Source organism: Pseudochaenichthys georgianus, unplaced genomic scaffold, assembly GCF_902827115.2.
Source record: "Pseudochaenichthys georgianus unplaced genomic scaffold, fPseGeo1.2 scaffold_396_arrow_ctg1, whole genome shotgun sequence".
In the NCBI taxonomy this organism is placed as follows: domain Eukaryota; kingdom Metazoa; phylum Chordata; class Actinopteri; order Perciformes; family Channichthyidae; genus Pseudochaenichthys; species Pseudochaenichthys georgianus.
This window is the reverse complement of record NW_027262964.1, coordinates 164951-191850: the sequence shown is the minus strand read 5'-3', so window position 1 is coordinate 191850 and position 26900 is coordinate 164951. Positions and strand designations below refer to the sequence as shown.

The following is a 26900-nucleotide window of genomic DNA, read 5'->3' as shown; positions in this document are numbered from 1 at the left end:
GCATGACTGCAGCGGGGCGGGAAATGTAGCGTTGTATCTACATTTCCTACAGTGTAACCTGAGACCAGGGCCGGCCTGTTCGCCTAGGGCGCCAAATCTGTGGAGGCGCTGCGCTGACAGCTCTGGGAGAAAAAATAAATGTTTTGACCGTTGGTGCTCATCCTAATTTTCGGCCTTGATGTAACAACATTCATAATTAAGTAAATGTAACACCCTTTTCATCCCGGTTACACTTTTCATTTGCCCTGTACGTTGGGCGCTGCAAGTGATGAAAATGGGGGATGTTGGCTTATCTGGCAACCGCAGCTCACGAGGGTGCACTGGAACCGGCGCTGTTGTTATTAGCATCTGGTGCTAGCTGCTCTTACGGAAGAAGAAGATGTTTCTACAATGATGTGGAGGGAGAGTCCTCTCCAGTCAGACTGAGAGGCTGATAACTTCAGCTCAGTGAGGTAAAGGACTCTCAGTGTTTAGATAGTTCACTTTAGTCTAAGTTATCTCAGTGGGTCTCAAACGTTTTGATCACAATTTATGTAAACACATATTTCCAAGGCACTCCTTTATAATTATTGGGATAAAACAGGTTTGAAATCATTCCAATGTATACTATAGGACAGTAAACCAGACATATCGTTTTAAACTGGAGATAAAAAAATATGCATACATAAAATAGTAAAATAAGATATGAATGAACAACAAAAATAAAATGCATTACATGTAGGCTATTTGTTATTTAATTATTCAAATGTAAACCGATCTTTTTCATATGGGTGTTTGGAGTTGTACCCCCTAGATCTAGTCTCTAGTAATTCTGCGTGTGCACCAGATTGAAGCATTTTACTTCAAAATGTTCAAACATTTCTTCCCGGTATGCCTGAGAAGGCAGATATGCTTGTTTTTCTCAACAAGAACTGTTTTTAAAAATTGAACCGTTGTAGCTTCAGGGGTTCTCAGGTTAAAGTTACATAGCAGTGAATATAAACAGACTGATTAATGTGAATATTACTTTAAACTAACCTGTGTAAAAGTTTCTCGAATAAATGTAATTTTTTTGGTGGAAGAAGCATGTATCATTTGTTTACCCTGCCCCTCAAAGAATCGGAATCGAGAACCGTTAAGAACCGGAATCGAAAAGTAGAATCGGAATCGGAATCGGAATCGTGGAAATTCAAACGATACCCAACCCTAATGACGATTCCTTCAAAGGTTTTGTAATAGACTCTATACTCTTAATTTATAAAGTAATAATAATACATGTGAATGATTGAGCTCATTAGTGGCCTGACTGGCCCTCCTAACTTGGTCCAGCCCATATCAACAACATACCAAACTACATAGGCTAATGTGAGATTCAGACATTTAAAAATCATGTTTTCATGTTATAGTAGGCCTACCTTACATGAACATGTTTGAAACATTAATGACCCCATGATGGGATTATAATTTAAAACCTTTACCAACTATATTTAGACGTTCATACATATCTACATGTATGTATTAAAACATGTGTAGCAGTTACACAAACATTAATAGATGATCTCATTATTACCAATTTATATTTACTAAAAAATAAAGATATATACATTAATAATGTGCCTAATAGTTGCTTAAAATGCTACAATAACATTTGCAATTCGTTTTTAATCTGCCATGTACGGTGTCAATGTCTCTCAGCCACCGTAGTGTCGTGTCAGGTAGGCGTGTCGTGTACTTGCGGAGGCTGCAGCTAGACCATATTGCAAACAGATGCTGCAAAATACGTTTTAGTGACAGACAAATAAAATAAAACAATGTGGTCCTGCTTTCCGTTGTTTTTTAAAGATGTTTCTTCGTGTGTGGAACATGTATGATGTTCTATCTGCATCGTTTCTGAAGCTGCAGTACGTTTCTCCAGATGGAAGAGGCTTGGCACCTGTAGAGTAAATGTGTATTTAGTCACATAATAAAAACCAGGAAAGGGCGGCATGTATTACTCAGATAAAAAGTCCTGGTTCTTTGTATAATAAAATAACAAAGTTCCTTTTGTTTCCTCTGTCATTGTTTCATGTTCATCAGTCGGAGTCTCTGAACACCAGGTCCTTCACGCTGCCGGCGGTTTGCAGCGTTTCCTCGCCATCCTTCTTCCTCGTCTTCCTCTGCTTGATGTGCAGACTCTTGGAGCGCAGCGTTGGGTACATCCTGTCCTCCAGAGGCTCCTCCCCCTCTCCGATGTTACTCTCCTCCACTTCCTGTTTGTCCTCCGGGCCCTGGTGGGCGGAGCTACAGATGACTGTGCTGCTGAATAACTTCCTATTGGAGGAGCTGCTGAGGGTGGGGGAGGACAGATACTGCGTGACCTTTGACCTCTCCAGGGGGAAGGACACCGAACCCCACAGCCGGGTTTCCTCCGGAGGGTCAGGGCTGATGGGGGGGTTGGGGTCGGGGGGGCAGGTGGAGATCAGGATGTTAACGTTGGACAGAGACTGAGTCCTCTCTCTGGAAACCCCCACCTCCAGAGTCCACCCTGAAACAGGAAGCACAGGTTAGCATGTGTTTGTACTGTTAGCACAGGTTAGCATGTGTTAGCACAGGTTAAGTAGGCGCAGGTGTACAAACGGTTTCTCTCAGAGATGATCTAAGTTATTTTCTCATACCTTTGTACAATTTTATCATAAATTGAGACTTTAATTGCAGAAAAACCCACATTCATCATTTATCATGAATCTGTCTGTTTTTTATTAGTGCAGATATTCTCTTTAATCTCAGAACATCCACGTTTTTCCCTGTTTTTAGCAGTTTTAATTTTAAGACTTTAATCCTGTTAACTAAGGTCCTTCAGTGTTAGCTTCCTGGTTCTTGACCCACCTCTCAGGGGTCTGGCTCGTCTCTCTGGGCTCAGTTGGAAGCTCTCGTTGCCCTCCTCAACATCCCCAGCCCTGAAGAGGTCCTTCCTCACCTCTGTGTCCCTGGAGAGGCTCTTCCCCAGCACTGTGTCTCCGGAGAGGCCCTTCCCCATATCTGTGTCCCCAGAGACGCCCTTCCCCAGCTCTGTGTCCCCGGAGAGGCCCTTCCCATCCTCCGTCCCCCCGGAGATGCCCTTCCCCATCTCTGTGTCCCCGGAGAGGCCCTTCCCCATCTCTGTGTCCCCGGAGAGGCCCTTCCCCATCTCTGTGTCCCCGGAGAGGCCCTTCCCCATCTCTGTGTCCCCGGAGAGGCCCTTCCCCAGCTCCGTGTCTCCGGAGAGGCCCTTCCCATCCTCCGTCTTCCCGGAGAAGCTCTTCCCCACCTCTGTGTCTCCGGAGAGGCTCTTCCCCAGCTCTGTGTCTCCTGAGAGGCTCTTCCCCAGCTCTGTGTCCCCGGAGAGGCTCTTCCCCAGCTCTGTGTCCCCGGAGAGGCCCTTCCTCATCTCTGTGTCCCCGGAGAGGCTCTTCCCCAGCTCTGTGTCTCCTGAGAGGCTCTTCCCCAGCTCTGTGTCCCCGGAGAGGCTCTTCCCCAGCTCTGTGTCCCCGGAGAGGCCCTTCCTCATCTCTGTGTCCCCGGAGAGGCTCTTCCCCAGCTCTGTGTCCCCGGAGAGGCTCTTCCCCAGCTCTGTGTCCCCGGAGAGGTTCTTCCCCAGCTCTGTGTCCCCGGAGAGGCTCTTCCCCAGCTCTGTGTCCCCAGAGAGGCCCTTCCTCATCTCTGTGTCCCCGGAGAGGCCCTTCCCCTCCTCCGTCGCCCCGGAGAGGCCCTTCCCCCCCTCTGGGGACCCGGGGCCCCGGTCCTCCAGCTCCAGCTGGTATCGGTACAGGCTGTACCCATCGCTGCTGTTCATGCTGCCGTGGCGCAGCAGGCCCGGGCCCTCGCAGAGGACGGAGCCCCGGCTGCGGACCAGCTCGGCCCGGTCAAGCCCCCCCAGCCGCTCAAGAGCACTCAACATCCGGGAGGAAAACTCCTCCAGCTGAGTCAGCCGGAGGTCCACGGTCTGCAGGGACGCCTTCATTGAGTGCTCCCGCTCGTTCACCTCCTCCAGACGCATGGACATGTTCTCCACCCTGCCACACATGATAGAAGTCTGTACAAGTATAATAATAGAGTTTATATATATATATATATATATATATATATATATATATAGACATTCTGTTCAGATTTATTTCTCTGTCCTCTGCAAACAAATGGACTGGCAGAAGAGCGTTCATTTTCAAAGCCCCAACAGACTGGAATAATTAACCTGCTGCTATTAGATCTCTTGCATCATTGGGTATGTTTAAACATGCATTATCATCTCACTTTCAACTGGTCTGTACTTGTTTTTAATGAAAATTATATTAATGAAAACTAGACTAGACTGTCTCTCAAATTGTAATGATTGTGTGCGTTGCTTGAATTGTACTTGACAGACTGTATGTGGTTTGTCTTGTGTGTCATGTTTTGCATTTTGTCCTTTTGTTTATGTATGTCTGACAGTTGTTATTGTCGGGACCCCCTTGCAAACGAGACGGTGCATCTCAAGGGGTTTATCCCAATGAATAAAAATGTCTATATATAAAAATATGTATGTGGTGGTGTACCTCTCTGAGGTGACTCTGATCCTCTCGTTGTTGGACGACTGTTTCTCGTCCTCCTTCTCTCTGAAGTACTCCTCCACACATTGCTCCTCAAACTCATGCAGACTCTTCAGCTCCTCCGCACTCAGCACCAGCTCTGAAATACACATATAAATATAGAACAATATATTTATTTAAAATGTTGAAAGATAGATGAACGTGCATCTCTAATTTAACATCGGACAGATATTCCTGTATATGTTTATTATCAGGTTATTAAATAACACATTAGATATTAATGTAATATGCTCTAACCAAGGAGTATATATATGTTGTTATTAAAAATAGATAATCAGATATAAATGTTTAACTCAGGGCTCTTACGGAGGCGCCTCTCGCCGTCATCGCGCTCGCCGTCGGTCCGGCGCCTGCAGCGGCAGCACAGTCTGCGCAGCATGATGTAAATGTGTGGGAAGACGATGAGGGGGGGGGGCAGGATGGGCCGATCGTGGAAGGTCATGATCAGCTGATAGCGCTGGAACTTCCACACCTGGTTAGAGATGGACTTCACCTCGAAGAACGTGTTACTGTGGAGAGGAAGAGGAGGACAGCAGGTCAACTCTGTGCTAATGTGTAAACAAAGCCTCGTTTTTACTTTACCATGCTTTGACACATAGCCTGTAGATATCATATGGAGTTCAAACTGAGCCACATGTTAATATTTTAACAATTTTCTTTTAACATTTTGATGTCAAAACTAAATATTGTGCTAAGGTTCAAAACTAGCTTTGTGCTTTAGATCAAACTAAGCCTCGTGCCAGTGATGAACTTGAAAAATGCTTTTATTATATTGGTCAAGAGGTAAGAAGATTTATCCTCAAGTCTTAAATTAAATGCAGATTAGTGTAAATATTAACTTGGAAATAACGTTTTATTTTGTAGAGGTGTTGATCTGGGGTCAGTGTGTTTCCTCATCTGGGGTCAGTGTGTTTCCTGTTCTGGGGTCAGTTTGTTTCCTGATCTGGAGTCAGTGTGTTTCCTGTTCTGGGGTCTGTGTTTCCTGTTCTGGGGTCAGTGTGTTTTCTGATCTGGGGTCAGTGTGTTTCCTGGTCTGTGGTTAGTGTGTGCTGTGTGTATATGTATTTAACACTGACTTGAAGACAGCAATGAGCAGGTTGACCAGCAGGATGTTAGCCACCAGCAGGTAGCAGGCCATGAGGGCGGGGGTGAGCCCGGCGCCGGGGATACAGGGGGGGAGCTTCTTCCCATCTTCATCGTACAAGTTGTCTCCACACGGAGCTAAACCCAAACACAGCATTATTATATGTGCTCTATCTATATATATATAAATATATTAGGGCTGTCAAGTTAACGCGTTAATAACGCGTTAACGCAAAAAATAATTAACGCCACTAATTATTTTAACGCGATTAACGCATGTGTATTTGTTTTCCTCGGCCGCCCCGTAGCTTCAGAGCGCATCGAGTTTAAAATACCATCTCCAAGCTGATGCTGACAGCCCCGCTCCTGCCGCCCCCTTGCAGCAGACCACACTTCCACGCTCACCGGCAGGCACCGACTGGCCATCTGGAGGACCGGGGGGGGTGTGTGTATGTGTGGCCCAAGCGAGCGAGAGAGAGACCTTACGTGCATTGTTGTTGTTAGCATCTGGTGCTAGCTAGCTGCGCTAACGGATATAAGGAGCTGTTTAAATGAAAACAGAGAAGCGACATTTCGCCACAATTGCGCCGAGCACTTGACTTGATGCAGGAAGCAGACAGCGGGACGTTGGAGGAGAAGTCAGCACACTCAGCTCAGATACATGAACATGATTGCAGCTTCCAGGCAGCTCCGGTTCGAGCATATGCCTTGAGTTGCACATAGCTCCAACACACGCGCGCGTACACACACACACACACACACACACACACACACACACACACACACACACACACACACACACACCATTTGTATTGTATGAGAGAGGTTCCAGGTTGAATTGAGGCGAATATTTGTAATGTTCAGAGGTTGTTGTGTTTAATATTCATGAGAATATTCGTCATTGTTCAAATGATAATAAACATTAGCATAAAGCATATTTGTCCACTGATATGTTGATAGGAGTTTTAAAAACGTGAAAAATATTCCTCTAAGGTACATTTAGAACAGATCAAAAATGTGCGATTAATTTGCGATTAATCGCGATTAACTATGGACAATCATGCGATTAATCGCGATTCAATATTTTAATCGACTGACAGCCCTAATATATATATATCACATGTGCAAGTCATCTGCTTTCAGAAAACGTTCACAATAACAAAACTCAACAAACTTGTGGGCTTTTATTTTGAAAGAGAAGAAGATAGTGAGCTGAAGTTCACGGTAAATGATGTCTGAGTCACTTACGGTTGATTTCCATGGCATACACTGTCCGTCAACAGTCAAAGGGAAACAGAAAAGAGGCAGGCAATCAAATTACAGTTATAATAAGCCGTACATTGGACAGCAGAGGACCAATCTGCACAGTGGGGACATGTCTGTGGAAAATGGGTGGGCATAGAGGTTAAGGACACAGGTTAAGGGTAGAGGTTAAGTTTTCCCCGGGCGGCGTTCAAAAATGGCAGCCCACTGCTCCTAACACAGGATGGGTCAAATGCAGAGAAACAATTTCCCGACGGGAATTAATAAAGTATCCAAATCAAAACAAAAAAAAGGACAGAGGTTAAAGATAGAGGTTAAGGACACAGGTTAAGGACAGGGGTTATGGACAGAAGTTAAGGACAGATGTTAAGGACCCAGGTTAAGGAGAGAGGTTAAGAACAGAGGTTAAGGATAGAGGTTAAGGACACAGGTTAAGGACCCAGGTTAAGGAGAGAGGTTAAGAACAGAGGTTAAAGATAGAGGTTAAGGACAGATGTTAAGGACCCAGGTTAAGGAGAGAGGTTAAGAACAGAGGTTAAAGATAGAGGTTAAGGACAGATGTTAAGGACCCAGGTTAAGGAGAGAGGTTAAGAACAGAGGTTAAGTATAGAGGTTAAGGACACAGGTTAAGGATATAGGTTAAGGATATAGGGTGAAGACACAGGTTAAGGACACAGTTAAGGATAGAGGTTAAGGATAGCATTTACGGATAGAAGGTGAATACACAGGTTAAGGACACAGGTTAAGCACACAGATTAAGAATATAGGTTAAGGACAGAAGTTAAGGACACAGGTTAAGGATAGAGGTTAAGGACAGAGGTTAAGGATATAGGTTAAGGATATAGGTTAAGGACAGTGAGGATGGACATTTTGCAGTCTTACTATGAACTCTAGTCTTACAGTCTATGGAGTCTGCAAACACCTCTCCGTAGATCATCCAGTAAGGCATGTAGAAGATGTTGCGGGCCAGCCTCCAGGTGGGCTCCTCGTCCGGGTGAAGGATCGCCTGCTTCGCCACGCCAAAGCTCATCAGGACCACCAGCATGATGACCACGAAGTACAGCATGTCGATCATCTGTTACAAACACCAAGACCACCAGCATGAGGACTACGAAGTACAGCATGTCGATCATCTGTTACAAACACCAGGACCACCAGCATGAGGACCACCAAGTACAGCATGTGGATCATCTGTTCCAAACACCAGGACCACCAGCATGAGGACCACCAAGTACAGCATGTGGATCATCTGTTACAAACACCAGGACCACCAGCATGAGGACCACCAAGTACAGCATGTCGATCATCTGTTCCAAACACCAGGACCACCAGCATGAGGACCACCAAGTACAGCATGTCGATCATCTGTTCCAAACACCAGGACCACCAGCATGAGGACCACCAAGTACAGCATGTGGATCATCTGTTACAAACACCAGGACCACCAGCATGAGGACCACCAAGTACAGCATGTGGATCATCTGTTATAAACACCAGGACCACCAGCATGAGGACCACCAGCATGAGGACCAGCAAGTACAGCATGTCGATCATCTGATTATAAACATCAGGACCACCAGCATGAGGACCAGCAAGTACAGCATGTGGATCATCTCTTACAAACACCAGGACCACCAGCATGAGGACCACCAAGTACAGCATGTGGATCATCTGATTATAAACACCAGGACCACCAGCATGAGGACCAGCAAGTACAGCATGTGGATCATCTGTTCCAAACACCAGGACCACCAGCATGAGGACCAGCAAGTACAGCATGTGGATCATCTCTTATAAACAGCAGGACCACCAGCATGAGGACCACCAAGTACAGCATGTGGATCATCTGTTCCAAACACCAGGACCACCAGCATGAGGACCAGCAAGTACAGCATGTGGATCATCTGTTCCAAACACCAGGACCACCAGCATGAGGACCACCAAGTACAGCATGTGGATCATCTGATTATAAACATCAGGACCACCAGCATGAGGACCAGCAAGTACAGCATGTGGATCATCTGTTACAAACATCAGGACCACCAGCATGAGGACCACCAAATACAGCATGTGGATCATCTGTTACAAACACCAAGACCACCAGCATGAGGACCAGCAAGTGCAGCATGTGGATCATCTGTTACAAACACCAGGACCACCAGCATGAGGACCAGCAAGTACAGCATGTGGATCATCTGTTACAAACACCAGGACCACCAGCACGAGGACCAGCAAGTACAGCATGTGGATCATCTGTTCCAAACACCAGGACCACCAGCATGAGGACCACCAAGTACAGCATGTCGATCATCTGTTCCAAACACCAGGACCACCAGCATGAGGACCACCAAGTACAGCATGTCGATCATCTGTTCCAAACACCAGGACCACCAGCATCAGGACCACCAAGTACAGCATGTCGATCATCTGTTCCAAACACCAGGACCACCAGCATGAGGACCACCAAGTACAGCATGTGGATCATCTGTTACAAACACCAGGACCAGCAGCATGAGGACCACCAAGTACAGCATGTCGATCATCTGTTATAAACACCAGGACCACCAGCATGAGGACCACCAAGTAGAGCATGTGGATCATCTGTTACAAACACCAGGACCACCAGCATGAGGACCACCAAGTACAGCATGTCGATCATCTGTTACAAACACCAGGACCACCAGCATGAGGACCACCAAATACAGCATGTGGATTATCTGTTACAAACACCAGGACCAGCAGCATGAGGACCACCAAGTACAGCATGTCGATCATCTGTTATAAACACCAGGACCACCAGCATGAGGACCACCAAATACAGCATGTGGATCATCCGTTATAAACACCAGGACCACCAGCACGAGGACCACCAAGTACAGCATGTGGATCATCTGTTACAAACACCAGGACCAGCAGCATGAGGACCACCAAGTACAGCATGTCGATCATCTGTTACAAACACCAGGACCACCAGCATGAGGACCACCAAATACAGCATGTGGATCATCTGTTACAAACACCAGGACCAGCAGCATGAGGACCACCAAGTACAGCATGTCGATCATCTGTTATAAACACCAGGACCACCAGCATGAGGACCACCAAATACAGCATGTGGATCATCCGTTATAAACACCAGGACCACCAGCACGAGGACCACCAAGTACAGCATGTGGATCATCTGTTACAAACACCAGGACCAGCAGCATGAGGACCACCAAGTACAGCATGTCGATCATCTGTTATAAACACCAGGACCACCAGCATGAGGACCACCAAGTACAGCATGTCGATCATCTGTTATAAACACCAGGACCACCAGCACGAGGACCAGCAAGTACAGCATGTGGATCATCTGTTACAAACACCAAGACCACCAGCATGAGGACCACGAAGTACAGCATGTCGATCATCTGTTACAAACACCAGGACCACCAGCATGAGGACCACCAAGTACAGCATGTCGATCATCTGATTATAAACATCAGGACCACCAGCATGAGGACCAGCAAGTACAGCATGTGGATCTTCTGTTACAAACACCAGGACCACCAGCATGAGGACCACCAAGTACAGCATGTCGATCATCTGTTCCAAACACCAGGACCACCAGCATGAGGACCACGAAGTACAGCATGTGGATCATCTGTTACAAACACCAGGACCACCAGCATGAGGACCACCAAGTACAGCATGTGGATCATCTGTTATAAACACCAGGACCACCAGCATGAGGACCACCAGCATGAGGACCAGCAAGTACAGCATGTCGATCATCTGATTATAAACATCAGGACCACCAGCATGAGGACCAGCAAGTACAGCATGTGGATCATCTCTTACAAACACCAGGACCACCAGCATGAGGACCACCAAGTACAGCATGTGGATCATCTGATTATAAACACCAGGACCACCAGCATGAGGACCAGCAAGTACAGCATGTGGATCATCTGTTACAAACATCAGGACCACCAGCATGAGGACCACCAAATACAGCATGTGGATCATCTGTTACAAACACCAAGACCACCAGCATGAGGACCAGCAAGTACAGCATGTGGATCATCTGTTACAAACATCAGGACCACCAGCATGAGGACCAGCAAGTACAGCATGTGGATCATCTGTTACAAACACCAGGACCACCAGCACGAGGACCACCAAGTACAGCATGTGGATCATCTGTTATAAACACCAGGACCACCAGCATGAGGACCACCAAGTACAGCATGTGGATCATCTGATTATAAACATCAGGACCACCAGCATGAGGACCAGCAAGTACAGCATGTCGATCATCTGTTCCAAACACCAGGACCACCAGCATGAGGACCAGCAAGTACAGCATGTGGATCATCTGTTCCAAACACCAGGACCACCAGCATGAGGACCACCAAGTACAGCATGTCGATCATCTGTTCCAAACACCAGGACCACCAGCATGAGGACCACCAAGTACAGCATGTCGATCATCTGTTCCAAACACCAGGACCACCAGCATGAGGACCACCAAGTACAGCATGTGGATCATCTGTTACAAACACCAGGACCAGCAGCATGAGGACCACCAAGTACAGCATGTCGATCATCTGTTATAAACACCAGGACCACCAGCATGAGGACCACCAAGTAGAGCATGTGGATCATCTGTTACAAACACCAGGACCACCAGCATGAGGACCACCAAATACAGCATGTGGATCATCTGTTACAAACACCAGGACCAGCAGCATGAGGACCACCAAGTACAGCATGTCGATCATCTGTTATAAACACCAGGACCACCAGCATGAGGACCACCAAGTACAGCATGTTGATCATCTGTTATAAACACCAGGACCACCAGCACGAGGACCAGCAAGTACAGCATGTGGATCATCTGTTACAAACACCAAGACCACCAGCATGAGGACCACGAAGTACAGCATGTCGATCATCTGTTACAAACACCAGGACCACCAGCATGAGGACCACCAAGTACAGCATGTCGATCATCTGATTATAAACATCAGGACCACCAGCATGAGGACCAGCAAGTACAGCATGTGGATCATCTGTTCCAAACACCAGGACCACCAGCATGAGGACCACCAAGTACAGCATGTGGATCATCTGTTACAAACACCAGGACCACTAGCATGAGGACCACCAAGTACAGCATGTCGATCATCTGTTACAAACACCAGGACCACCAGCATGAGGACCACCAAGTACAGCATGTCGATCATCTGTTATAAACACCAGGACCACCAGCATGAGGACCAGCAAGTACAGCATGTGGATCATCTGTTACAAACATCAGGACCACCAGCATGAGGACCAGCAAGTGCAGCATGTCGATCATCTGTTACAAACACCAGGACCACCAGCATGAGGATACCAAGTACAGCATGTGGATCATCTGTTCCAAACACCAGGACCACCAGCATGAGGACCACCAAGTACAGCATGTCGATCATCTGTTATAAACACCAGGACCACCAGCACGAGGACCAGCAAGTACAGCATGTGGATCATCTGTTACAAACACCAAGACCACCAGCATGAGGACCACGAAGTACAGCATGTCGATCATCTGTTACAAACACCAGGACCACCAGCATGAGGACCACCAAGTACAGCATGTCGATCATCTGATTATAAACATCAGGACCACCAGCATGAGGACCAGCAAGTACAGCATGTGGATCTTCTGTTACAAACACCAGGACCACCAGCATGAGGACCACCAAGTACAGCATGTCGATCATCTGTTCCAAACACCAGGACCACCAGCATGAGGACCACCAAGTACAGCATGTGGATCATCTGTTACAAACACCAGGACCACCAGCATGAGGACCACCAAGTACAGCATGTGGATCATCTGTTATAAACACCAGGACCACCAGCATGAGGACCACCAGCATGAGGACCAGCAAGTACAGCATGTGGATCATCTGTTCCAAACACCAGGACCACCAGCATGAGGACCAGCAAGTACAGCATGTCGATCATCTGATTATAAACATCAGGACCACCAGCATGAGGACCAGCAAGTACAGCATGTGGATCATCTCTTACAAACACCAGGACCACCAGCATGAGGACCACCAAGTACAGCATGTGGATCATCTGATTATAAACACCAGGACCACCAGCATGAGGACCAGCAAGTACAGCATGTGGATCATCTGTTCCAAACACCAGGACCACCAGCATGAGGACCAGCAAGTGCAGCATGTGGATCATCTGTTACAAACATCAGGACCACCAGCATGAGGACCACCAAATACAGCATGTGGATCATCTGTTACAAACACCAAGACCACCAGCATGAGGACCAGCAAGTACAGCATGTGGATCATCTGTTACAAACATCAGGACCACCAGCATGAGGACCAGCAAGTACAGCATGTGGATCATCTGTTATAAACACCAGGACCACCAGCATGAGGACCACCAAGTACAGCATGTGGATCATCTGTTACAAACACCAGGACCACCAGCACGAGGACCACCAAGTACAGCATGTGGATCATCTGTTATAAACACCAGGACCACCAGCATGAGGACCACCAAGTACAGCATGTGGATCATCTGATTATAAACATCAGGACCACCAGCATGAGGACCAGCAAGTACAGCATGTCGATCATCTGTTCCAAACACCAGGACCACCAGCATGAGGACCACCAAGTACAGCATGTTGATCATCTGTTATAAACACCAGGACCACCAGCACGAGGACCAGCAAGTACAGCATGTGGATCATCTGTTACAAACACCAAGACCACCAGCATGAGGACCACGAAGTACAGCATGTCGATCATCTGTTACAAACACCAGGACCACCAGCATGAGGACCACCAAGTACAGCATGTCGATCATCTGATTATAAACATCAGGACCACCAGCATGAGGACCAGCAAGTACAACATGTGGATCATCTGTTCCAAACACCAGGACCACCAGCATGAGGACCACCAAGTACAGCATGTGGATCATCTGTTACAAACACCAGGACCACTAGCATGAGGACCACCAAGTACAGCATGTCGATCATCTGTTACAAACACCAGGACCACCAGCATGAGGACCAGCAAGTGCAGCATGTCGATCATCTGTTACAAACACCAGGACCACCAGCATGAGGACCACCAAGTACAGCATGTCGATCATCTGTTATAAACACCAGGACCACCAGCATGAGGACCAGCAAGTACAGCATGTGGATCATCTGTTACAAACATCAGGACCACCAGCATGAGGACCAGCAAGTGCAGCATGTTGATCATCTGTTACAAACACCAGGACCACCAGCATGAGGATACCAAGTACAGCATGTGGATCATCTGTTCCAAACACCAGGACCACCAGCATGAGGACCACCAAGTACAGCATGTCGATCATCTGTTATAAACACCAGGACCACCAGCATGAGGACCAGCAAGTACAGCATGTGGATCATCTGTTACAAACATCAGGACCACCAGCATGAGGACCAGCAAGTGCAGCATGTCGATCATCTGTTACAAACACCAGGACCACCAGCATGAGGATACCAAGTACAGCATGTGGATCATCTGTTACAAACACCAGGACCACCAGCATGAGGATACCAAGTACAGCATGTGGATCATCTGTTACAAACATCAGGTGCATTGACTTGTTAAGTCAAAGCAGATCCGAGGAGACGTAGGAACAAACTCGCTACCACGGTAGCGTAGTCTGATCGATCCGATCTCCTTTCAGAATTCATATTTAAAGTGTTTTGCTCGGTACGACCCGGAATAGCCAAAGCATCAATATCAGTATGATGTTATTTCAACATAATTTTGATGCGTTTATTAAAGTAAAATCGAGGTAAAATATGATCATGTTGTTGTCGTTGTTGGTCAATAATTTAGTCAAAGCTTTAGTTCAACGCTCTGGCCGTAGCGCTGCAGCCAATTTGAGACTTAGGCATGCAGGGTCCAACCTGGTCTAAATGTTTTTTGCTTCATTACAATCCCGGCCTTAGGACTTTAACCGGTCAATGATGAGTCATAGATATAGCGCCACCTGCTGTTGACAGGAAGCTTTATTTTAATGAGTTTCATCAACAGTTACATGTAGGAGTGCCGTACCATCTTCCCGATCATCATGACGTAGGGTCCCAGGTACTTGTTGACACCGAAGATGTCGAGGACTCGTATGTACCAGAAGATGATGTCCACGCAGTAGATGACGCGTCCGTAGCCCATGGAGGGTTCGCTCTGCAGCCGCAGGAGGAGACCCAGCAGGAACACGGCGATGGCCGCCATGTCCGTGATGTTCCAGTAATCCTCCATCCAAACGTTGATCTTCTGCTTCAGCTTCCCGGGCTCCGACATCAGGATCTGAGGGGGGGTTCAGTACATTTATACACTATCAGTACTTTTCCTTAGCCCCACCTCCACCTCACCCCACCTGTCAGCCACTCAGCTCACCTGTGCTCCCAGCTGCAGCTCATCTGCAATCAAGCCAGTGTTTAAAAGGACCCACCGTTACAGGTGTTACAGGACATGTAACTGTTCTGAAAAGTTCCTTACACAGCTTTAGCCTTGCTTTTATCTCATGAAGTCCCTAAGTAACACACCCTGAACAGTCTGGTGGTTCATGGGCCGGGTTATGTGATTTAGTGTTTCCATAACAACATGTCCAAGATGTCCATGTGCCAGACTAACACATGTGACAGAACTAGCTACATTTTAGAAGCTTGTTTTGTGTTGCTAAATGTAAAATTCAAGCCATTTAAGAATTAAAATGCTTACATAACACATCCTTTATTACATTTAACCTGTTGTGGAAACATGTATTGATCAGATTGATATTGTAACATTCACAAAAGGAGTCGGAAACAGGCTTCTAGTTATTAGGCTTTAATAACTCTTCTTATTCGCAGATGATCACAGGTACATGTCACTTCGTGGGTTCTACCTCACAGTAACCTAACTCCTACCCCTACACATATATATATAGCAGTGTCTACGTCACAACTCCCCGCCCACCCCCGTCCGCTCCCCCAACCACAGGCCCGCACCTCAACCAACATCACTGTACAGCTCTATGATTGGCAGAGAGACGGGGGATGCCTGAGTGACACCCTCAGCATCCTATACAGGGTCGCTACACTATGAAACAAATGAAATAAACATCGCTGTGAAACTGATGTCACATCGGGACTTTAACCTTAAACTTTCAAAGTAAATCTGGTTTGACACATATGTCAGAATTAGAAATATGATAATGATCTGCTCAGTTAATTTAGCTGATTCAATTATATTTAGTTAATATATTCTTTATTCCTCAATTCAAAGAATGTTCAAACTAATTTAAACAAAAAAATCGTCCTCATTAATTAAGTTATAAGAGTTATTTTACCATTAAAGCCCAATGTGACATAAATGTCACTTTTCAGATATTTGACACTAGGGGGGGTTACTTGTCAGAAATGTGTTTTATGTAGTATATTAGTGTAAATTATTTTGCCCTTAATTTTCCCAAAAGTAGAAATGGGTCCGGTTCTTATGGGTTAAGCCTCTCATGCAAGACTCTTCCGGACTTTCTTCCAGATTGACTTCCCGTTGCCGACCCTGCCTTCCTCTCCTGAATCCCCGGTGAGCCCACCAGCCGGTGGAGTTACCTCTTTGTTTCCTGATCCTCTGCCAGGCCCAGACCAACACTGCCAGTTCCTTACTGGTTTTTCAGACGTTCTGTGCACATTACCTGCTCTGTACAAGCTGAGTTTCAAACACTCCTCGTTACTCACTTTTTGTTACTCGTTATACAGATACAGTCTTCTATTGTATTATAAATTAAAACCAATGTTGATATGGCGTAATTTGAATTAAATACACTATTTAAAGGACACCTATCATGCTATATTTAAATGATATATTGTAGGGCCCCACTTATATAAGGTATATTTATACGTTTCTGTTTTCAAAATACCAAACAGATCATGCATTTTAGCCATGCCTCATTTCGCCCTATTTGCTGTTCTCCAGCCGTGTTTTTGCAGGGGCTGATTCTGTGAGCTGCAGCTGACCACGTGCTCTGATCAAGTCAGAAGAGGGGGAGAAAAATAGATCTCCGTCCTCTGTGTTTTATTATATTATTACATAGAGTCCTTGTTCATTTTTTTAAAAACTCAATAAATAACAAAGAAGACCTTGGACCGGCACTTCTCTAATTTTGTCAGGAAGATTTAAACTTTAACGGACATCTTGACCGGCGAAAGAAAACCTAACTGAAACTCTGCCGCACGGTCCCTGGTTCCTTGGAAGAGGCGGAGAGGTGGGTGTTTGTCATCTGCTGGTGGACTACCGGAGAGAATTACAGCGCTGGCCTCGACGGGGAGGGATTGCATTGAATTACAGCAGCGGGAGCAAACGCTTGCCTCGGGGAGGGAGAAAAAGAGCCAGAGCGGAGAATAAACAGAAGGGCAACCATGGCATATCAGGGTTCTAGAATTGCTAACAAGTGTCACCGCAACGCCCACCGTTATCACCACTTTCGGCTTCAGGTGTGCTTACCTGTCGGACCTTCTCCAGGCCCAGCGTGATGATGTAGGAGATGACAATCCACTCCTGCAGGGACGGCCAGCGCTCCATCTTCACCAGGATGATGTAGTTAAACAGAGCCAGGTACACAAGGTAGGAGAGCTGTGGAGAGAGTATTATAATTATTATAATTAATAATGTATTATTGTTATTATTATTTCTATTTTAATTTAATTTGAATGTTTTAATTAATGTTTTTTGTCTTTTTCTTGATGATCCTGGACCTTTTCAGGTCTTGAACATTGATAGTCTTTTTAAAAACCAGGAGAGACAAACTGTCTGAACTCTTAAAGAAAATGACAGATAATAATTCAGAGATTATAATATCTATACCGTGTTGAACCAGAACTTGGTGAAGGGAGCGTTGTAGAACTCATAGATCTTCTTCCCGATGGGAGTCTTCCTCTTCTTCTTCTGGTCTTCATCTTCGTCTCCTTTCTTTGACGTGGCGTCCACGTTGGAGGCGGCGTCCTGAAAAAGAAACTCAAACGGCTACACTCTGATATGAAAGTTAACTATTAATATTTATCTGAAGTGTTGGTACCTTGCTGGATTTGTCGTCGTCTTTGTTTTTGCGCTCGTCGTTCTCTCTGGATGAATGAAAGGAAGATTCCTCTCCAAGACGAAACTTCATGAGGAGGATTAGAGGCGGGAAGACCAGCCCTAAGATCACCTGCAGACAAAAACTAGATCAATATAATATTAAAATACTTTATCCGCCAACCAATGTCAGCCTGGTGGCGTGCGCGTTACCTCCAGGCTGTTGCTCTTGCCCATCCTCAGGCAGCCCATCCACATGTCGGTGAGCAGCATCTGGCTGCAGGTGTGGGCGATGAAGTCTCGGTGTTTGGCAGCAACGGCGAGCTTCAGACACGTGGAGTTACTCCAGTTCTTCAGCTCGTAGGTCAGCAGCTTCATGGCCACCTGCTCGTCGTGTTTGTACGACTGATCCAGCAGCTCGTAGGCCAGCTGCCCGAATTCCCTGCACACAGAAAGCAGGAAGTCATGAAAACACACTTCCTGTTTGTGTGGTCACAAAACACCAGGGTTGCATTCTCATTGTGAGTTAAGATCAGGAAGGTTCCTGACAGAGTGACCTGAAGTCTGTGATCTGCAGCCATGATACGAGCTGATTCTCTAGATGAGAGGAAAGGAGCATCAATTTCTCCATATTCACCTCCTTTAGGAAACACTGGAACCACCTTTATCACCTCCTTTAGGAAACACTGGACCCTCCTTTATCACCTCCTTTAGGAACCACTGGACCCTCCTTTATCACCTCCTTTAGGAAACACCGGACCCTCCTTTATCACCTCATTTATGAAACACTGGGCCCTCCTTTATCACCTAACTCACTTGGAGTGGTTCTCCAGGTCCTGGAAGTTGTATAATAACTCACTTGGAGTGGTTCTCCATGTCCTGGAAGGTGTATAATAACTCACTTGGAGTTGTTCTCCAGGTCCTGGAAGATGTCGTCCACCAGCTCGCTCTGAGACGACTCGTGGGCCATGGCCTTGTAGAGCTTGCAGGCCACCAGAGCTTTGGCCATGGCCTCCTCGCCGCGCTGCCACAGGAACAGCGCCATCTTCTGGCGCTTCATGAGCACGGCCCACACCATCAGCTCGTGGAACGGGTACTGGAACCGGCTGAGCTCCGGGTCATCCACGTCGATGTCCACCTCCTCCTCCTTCTTCTTGTTCTTCTTCCCCTTTCCCTTCGCTCGCGGCTCGTCATCCTGTGAGACAACATGTCAGAGTCCAGAGCAACATGAGAGAGAACCAGGGGGTACAGAACCAGGGAGTAAAGAACCAGTACAGAACCAGGGAGTACATAACCAGGGAGCACAAAACCAGGGAGCACAAAACCAGAGAGCACAGAACCACAGAACCAGGAAGTACCAACCTCCATCCCGAGGAGCTTCAGAGCTTTAGGCTGCAAGATAACCGACAGGAGATAAATACATCAGAACTTCATCCATTACAATCAGAACTTCATACAGAACCATCAAAACTACCAGCACTTCATTCAGAACCACCAGAACCATCAGCCCTTAATTCAGAACAATTAGAACCACAATGACTATCAGCACTTCCTTCAGAACTTTCAGAACTTCATCCAGAATAATTGGAAACATCAGCATTTCTTCCAGAACCATTAGAAACATCAACACTTCTTCCAGAACCATCAGAACCATCAGTCAGAACCATTGAAACTCTTTCAGTTTTGAGGTGGATTTGCTCACCCTCTTCAGGCCGTACAGGTTGTTGTAAAGAGTCCTGAAGCTCTTCCTGGTGTAGTTGCAGCGGTACGCCCCCCCCATCAGCAGCTCCAGAACCAGGCCGATGTCGATCAGGGTGATCTGGTAGTCCGGGGGCAGGTTCCCCTGAACAGCACGTGGTATAATACACATATCATGTATTTAGTTATTAAGAACCAATCAGGTTTCTGGTTACTGTATTTGTTCATATGAAGAATGGTTGTAAGCAAGAAACACCAAACTTACCTTCTTCACGTCTCGCACCACGAAGTGCAGCGTATTCGCCGGACCCAGCTTCTGCAGAAATGAACACATGAACATGTTAACACATGAACATACTAACACATGAACATACTAACAAATGAACATACTAACACATGAGCATACTAACACATGGACATACTAACACATGAACATACTAAAACATGAACATACTAAAACATGAACATACTAACACATTAACATACTAACACATGCACATACTAACACATGAACATATAAAAACATGAGCATACTAAAACATGAACATACTCAAACATGAACATACTGAAACATGAACATACTCAAACATGAACATACTAAAACATGAACATACTAACACATGAACATATAAAAACATGAACATACTAACACATGTAGATACTAAAACATGAACATACTAACACATGAACATATAAAAACATGAACATAATAAAACATGAACATACTAACACACGAACATACTAACACATGAACATACTAACACATGAACATATAAAAACATGAACATACTAAAACATGAACATACTAATACATGTACATACTAAAACATGAACATACTAAAACATGAACATACTAACACATGAACATACTAACACATGAACATACTCAAACATGAACATACTAAAACATGAACATACTAAAACATGAACATACTAAAACATGAACATACTCAAACATGAACATACTAAAACATGAAGATACTAACACATGAACATATAAAAACATGAACATACTAAAATATGAACATACTAACACATGCACATACTAACACATGAACATACTAACAGATGAACATATAAAAACATGAACATACTAAAACATGAACATACTCAAACATGAAAATACTAACACATGAACATACTAACACATATAGATACTAAAACATGAACATACTCAAACATGAACATACTAAAACATGAACATACTAAAACATGAACATACTAACACATGAATATACTAAAACATGAATATACTCAAACATGAACTTACTAAAAGATGAACATACTAACACATGAACATACTAACACATGAACATACTAATACATGAACATATAAAAACATGAACATATTAAAACATGAACATACTGTGACGACCCCTCCCCCCTTCTGCCTGGCTGTGCTCCCTGCCTTGCTGTCTTCTGGCAGGTACTGGGAGTGTCGTCCTGTTTGTGCCCGCCCATCTAGAGGCGGAGCCACCAGAAGGCATAAAGGTTTCCCAGCTGCAAGGATCAATCTCTCTGATTCAGATCCTGGCATGCTGCAGCAACCTCAGCCTACAGCCTGTGTTAGGTTTGATGCACCCTCCAACATGCTACAACACCCTTCCACACACTCACACACTGCTCACACTACTGACAGTCTGATTCTTACCACATTATACATCAGAGGTGTTCTTCAACAATCTGTTAAATAAATATATATTTGGCATTAAACTCTGTGTGGCCTCCCTGTTTGTTCCAGCCTTTGGAAGGTTGTAACAATACTAAAACATGAACATACTAACACATGAACATACTAACACATGAACATACTAACACATGAACATACTAACACATGAACATACTAACACATGAACATACTAACACATGAACATACTAACAAATGAACATACTAAAACATGAACATACTAACACATGAACATACTAACACATGAACATACTAACACATGTATATACTAACACATGAACATACTAAAACATGAACATACTAACACATGAACTTACTAAAACATGAACATACTAAAACATGAACATACTAAAACATGAATATACTAAAACATGAATATACTAACACATGAACATACTAAAACATGAACATACTAACACATGAACATACTAACACATGAACATACTAACACATGAACATACTAAAACATGAATATACTAAAACATGAACATACTAACACATGAACATACTAACACATGAACGTACTAACACATGAATATACTAAAACATGAACATACTAACACATGAACATACTAACACATGAACATACTAAAACATGAACATACTAAAACATGAACATACTAACACATGAACATACTAACACATGAACATACTAAAACATGAATATACTAAAACATGAACATACTAACAAATGAACATACTAACACATGTATATACTAACACATGAACATACTAAAACATGAACATACTAACACATGAACATACTAACACATGAACATACTAACACATGTATATACTAATACATGAACATACTAACACATGCACATACTAACACATGCACTTACTAAAACATGAACATACTAACACATGAACTTACTAAAACATGAACATACTAAAACATGAACATACTAAAACATGAATATACTAACACATGAACATACTAAAACATGAACATACTAACACATGAACATACTAACACATGAACATACTAAAACATGAATATACTAAAACATGAGCATACTAACACATGAACATACTAAAACATGAACATACTAAAACATGAACATACTAACACATGAACATACTAACACATGAACATACTAAAACATGAATATACTAAAACATGAACATACTAACACATGAACATACTAAAACATGAACATACTAAAACATGAACATACTAACACATGAACATACTAACACATGAACATACTAAAACATGAATATAATAAAACATGAATATACTAAAACATGAATATACTAACACATGAATATACTAACACATGAACATACTAAAACATGAACATACTAACACATGAACATACTACAGCATGAACATACTAACACATGAACATACTAACACATGAACATACTAAAACATGAATATACTAAAACATGAATATACTAACACATGAATATACTAACACATGAACATACTAAAACATGAACATACTAACACATGAACATACTACAGCATGAACATACTAAAACATGAACATACTAACACATGAACACATGAACATTTCAACACTCTTGTGATGTGGCGCTGAGAGGATTATGTCACCATTTGAGTTTTTGTGTTTAGTTTCCTGTTTTTCTGTCATCTTTTTTTAATCGATGGTTTTTGTTAGCAAACTTGATTCCTTCTTTTTTCACTACCAAACTCTGACAGATATGTTATGATGAAAGATAATTATTTAAGAGCTTTTGCTCAGAGTGATGCAGAGATTAGAGATGATGGATATTTATCTGCACTAGAATAAAAGTGACAAACGCTCAAAGCTTTCGTCTCTTCTCCTCTCAGATAATATATAATATAATGATTTACTTTAGTAAAAACACATGTTAAATATACATTTACTGCAGTAGTGACTCAGATTAATCATGAAGTCAGCAATATTTTTATGTAAACGTCACATAATTCTAGTTTAATCCCTGGGACCGTTTTTTATAACATTTATTATATATGTTTTTGTTTATGTTTATATATTAATACTGATATATATATAAAGATGCGTGTGTGTCAGTGGCGAACCCTGTCTATCACAACTGGACCTTCTGTTTTGTCACACACAAAGGCCCTGAACGCTGGTGTTTGTACATGTTTAAATCTTAATTCTGATATATAAAGGTGTTCGTGTCTGTAAGCATATTAATTCTGATATATAAAGGTGTGTATGACCGTGTTGTAGAGCTCCTCCAGGCGGGGGATGGTGAGGAAGTGATGGATGTTCACTCCGTTTTCGATCAGCAGCTTCACGAAGTCCACCCGGTCCAGAACCAGAGCGTCCATCATAGCTTGCTCCAGAGAGTTCACCTGCAGGAAGTACTATAGTGAGTTCGGTTTCAGACTGACCTGGGACAAGGGGGGGAATACTACGAAGCAGGATGATCTCTTCGCGGCTAACTTCAGGGAAAACTCCGGCTTTCCGGTCCTATGAAGCTGGTTCTCTTTTTAGCAAGCTAGATCTCCATGGTAACTTATGCTTAGCCAAGGCAAGGCAAGGCAAGTTTATTTATATAGCACCTTTCAGCACCAGGCAATTCAAGGTACTTTACAAAAATGAAAGACATTCAGATAAAGGCATTTAAAAACAGTAAAAGATAATAAAAACAAACATTAAAAGAAAAACAAAAAAAGAAAGACATTAAGAAAATGGCATTTAAAATCAGTCATTAAAAAGAAAAGCTAATAAAATAAACATTAAAAGCGGCTAACCTTCTCCGAAGCAGGTTAGGTTGCAGGCTAAGAGCTCAACTCAGTGAAAGCACCGCCTGCTGACCAATCAGAGCTCAGTGTGCGGAGTTTAAAGCGATCAAGTCATATTTCAGGAGAAAGGAAATACAGAAAAGCTGCCGTTGCAGGAAAGACGGCCGGCAAAAATCACTGACTGTGTGAACGTGAACATGAATAGAACATCACCTCCATCTCCAGAGCAGTCTGACTGTTAGAACATTAGCGTTAAGAAAGCACTTAAATATCGGCCACAACATAAGTAACCGGATCAGAGTACATTAAGTACAGTCCGCGGCATATCACTTCATAATGTATCATATATCTCCTGATCTGAGTCAGCTGAGCCGTATCTGGCCGTGCAACACTCAGTGTCACAGACTGTATGCAGAAGTATTAGTTTAAGCAACACATTAAGTTGAGGAAACACTCGAGACAAATGTAATGAAAGTCAGAGTGTGTCTTAGACGGGGCAGTGATATCATAAACCTGTTAATGTACGCATACAAACACTTGTTCTGTTACCAGCTGTGTTCACCTTGCAGGTGCAGCTCTGTGGCTTTGATCCTGATCAAGTGTTTAAGTCATGGATGTTTAAAGTTTAACTTCTTCATATGTCTAATATTATAGTTGACTTTTCATTCAGGAAGTATGACGCTGCGCTGTCAGTATGCTTCTCCATGTTTGTGATTGGTCGAATGCTCCAAATACCACCCCTTTCATGTGAACGCGCACCTAACTAGATAGGACACGGCTGGCTTGAGCGATCCACTTGATAACCCGCGTCGCAGTACTGCTTAGCGAGAGCGCGTATGTTTTGGATTAGGCCAACCGGCTAACTCAAACATATCCAGGTTAGGTTGAACCAGCTTCGTTGTACAGGCCTCAGCTGCTAGTTCTGCTGCTATAGACTGAAGACTCTCCTCTTATAGTGAGGGCTGGTTCAGACTGACCTGGGACCAGCTCCTAGTTATGCTGCAATAGGCTGAAGACTCTCCTATAAAGCTTATAGTGAGGGTAATAATAATAATAATAATAATAACAATAACAATATTAATAACAATAACAATAATAATAATAATCTCACCCAGTTGAGCATCTCCAGTTTCCTCGGGTCTGTTTCCTCCGGCGGCTCCGGTTTGGTTTTTCCTCCTTTTCCTTTTTTCGTGCGGGCTTTAGCCTTCCACCCACCTCCCCCTCCCCCCCCCTCCTGCTCGTTGGGCCCCTGGACTCTTCGGCCGCTCATTGGCTGAGGGCCTCACCGGCTGCAGACCAACACACAATGTACAGATCTATACCACACAGATCTATGATCTAACATATGTATTATTAAACATATCTATATTTCAAAGATCTATATCTCTAAAATCTATAATCTAACGGTTCTTTATCTCTGAGATCAATCAGCTAAAGCTGGGGTATTCAACTAAAACTCAACGAGGTCCAGTTAGAGAAAATCTCCCCATGCAAAGGCCCGGAACATCAAAATGTCTAACTTGCTTTATGAATTAGTGTGATATATATATTGAAGTAGCTGTAGCTTTATCAACGTTTGCATGTAATCAACAACTGACTGCCAATCAAATAAAGAAAGTACAATTCAAAAACAACAATATTTATTGTCCATTAACATTGAACTCTACAGATATACAGTAAATACTGTGGCTATGTGTAATGTTCCTCTCGGGCTGCATTTAAAAATAAATTAGAGAAAATAAATAAAATAGCTTTTGAAAATGTGTGCATCATAAAAGTGCTTACTTTTAGATAAATAAAATAAAGTGTAGCAGCAGCTTGAGTTTCCCTTTTTCTTTGTTAACCGTTTCACATCATGACTTAACAGTTTCAGACGATTATAGAACAATATCAGTCTTTACACATCATAACAATTGAACAGTTTTAAAGTGTCTCTTTCTGTCCCTCTTATATTGCAGTCCCTCTCTCACTTTGTTCTGTTCAGTGCGAGAATTGAACTGGAGCTTTTCCTGTCAGGAGTTTAGATCTGGGATGAAATGGTGTCAGGGCCATTCTCATACACATACAGGTGCTCATTGGTTAGCCTCGGTTAGCTCATTGGTTAGCCTCGGTTAGCCTCGGTTAGCTCATTGGTTAGCCTCGGTTAGCTCATTGGTTAGCCTCGGTTAGCCTCGGTTAGCTCATTGGTTAGCCTCGGTTAGCTCATTGGTATCCTCGGTTAGCTCATTGGTTAGCCTCGTTTAGCTCAGTTAGCTCATTGGTTAGCCTCGGTTAGCCTCGGTTAGCTCATTGGTTAGCCTCGGTTAGCTCATTGGTTAGCCTCAGTTAGCTCATTGGTTATCCTCGGTTAGCTCATTGGTTAGCCTCGGTTAGCTCATTGGTTAGCCTCGGTTAGCTCATTGGTTATCCTCGGTTAGCTCATTGGTTATCCTCGGTTAGCTCATTGGTTAGCCTCGGTTAGCCTGCCCTGGAACCATATTTAGTTTGAATGTAGATCTAGGTGGACTGATCATATCGGGCTCTGAGACTGCTCATCTGACCTCAGTTCTGACTTGAGAGGGAATGTTTGGTCAAACACTTTGTGTTTTGTCTCATAGTGGCGTGTTGTCTCTTTTAATGAGCGCCACGGTCTCTGAACAAATGAGACACACTGGCTCTGTACTCCCAGTGGCAGGTTAGGGTAATGTTGTGAATCGAGTGGGCTGTGTTCGTCGTCCATTACATACGCCTGCCCATACCATAACCCCACCACCACCATGGGCCACTCG

General features: G+C 44.0%; 1 protein-coding gene across 1 annotated transcript in view; it reads right to left on the bottom strand.

Moving 5' to 3' along the window:
* Positions 1-1611: 1611 nt before the first annotated feature.
* LOC117442243 (transient receptor potential cation channel subfamily M member 1-like) overlaps positions 1612-26900 on the bottom strand; it is a 45353-nt gene continuing 20064 nt past the window's right edge. Inside the window, 18 exon segments of the mRNA XM_034078242.2 lie at positions 1612-2503; positions 2845-4010; positions 4530-4662; positions 4890-5092; positions 5660-5804; positions 6915-6935; positions 7830-8004; positions 15041-15292; positions 17471-17599; positions 17831-17968; positions 18042-18170; positions 18251-18479; positions 18940-19232; positions 19400-19429; positions 19740-19880; positions 20001-20051; positions 23605-23739; positions 25244-25413. Of these exon segments, the coding sequence (XP_033934133.1) occupies positions 2052-2503; positions 2845-4010; positions 4530-4662; positions 4890-5092; positions 5660-5804; positions 6915-6935; positions 7830-8004; positions 15041-15292; positions 17471-17599; positions 17831-17968; positions 18042-18170; positions 18251-18479; positions 18940-19232; positions 19400-19429; positions 19740-19880; positions 20001-20051; positions 23605-23739; positions 25244-25413 (3992 nt within the window). The 3' untranslated portion in view covers positions 1612-2051.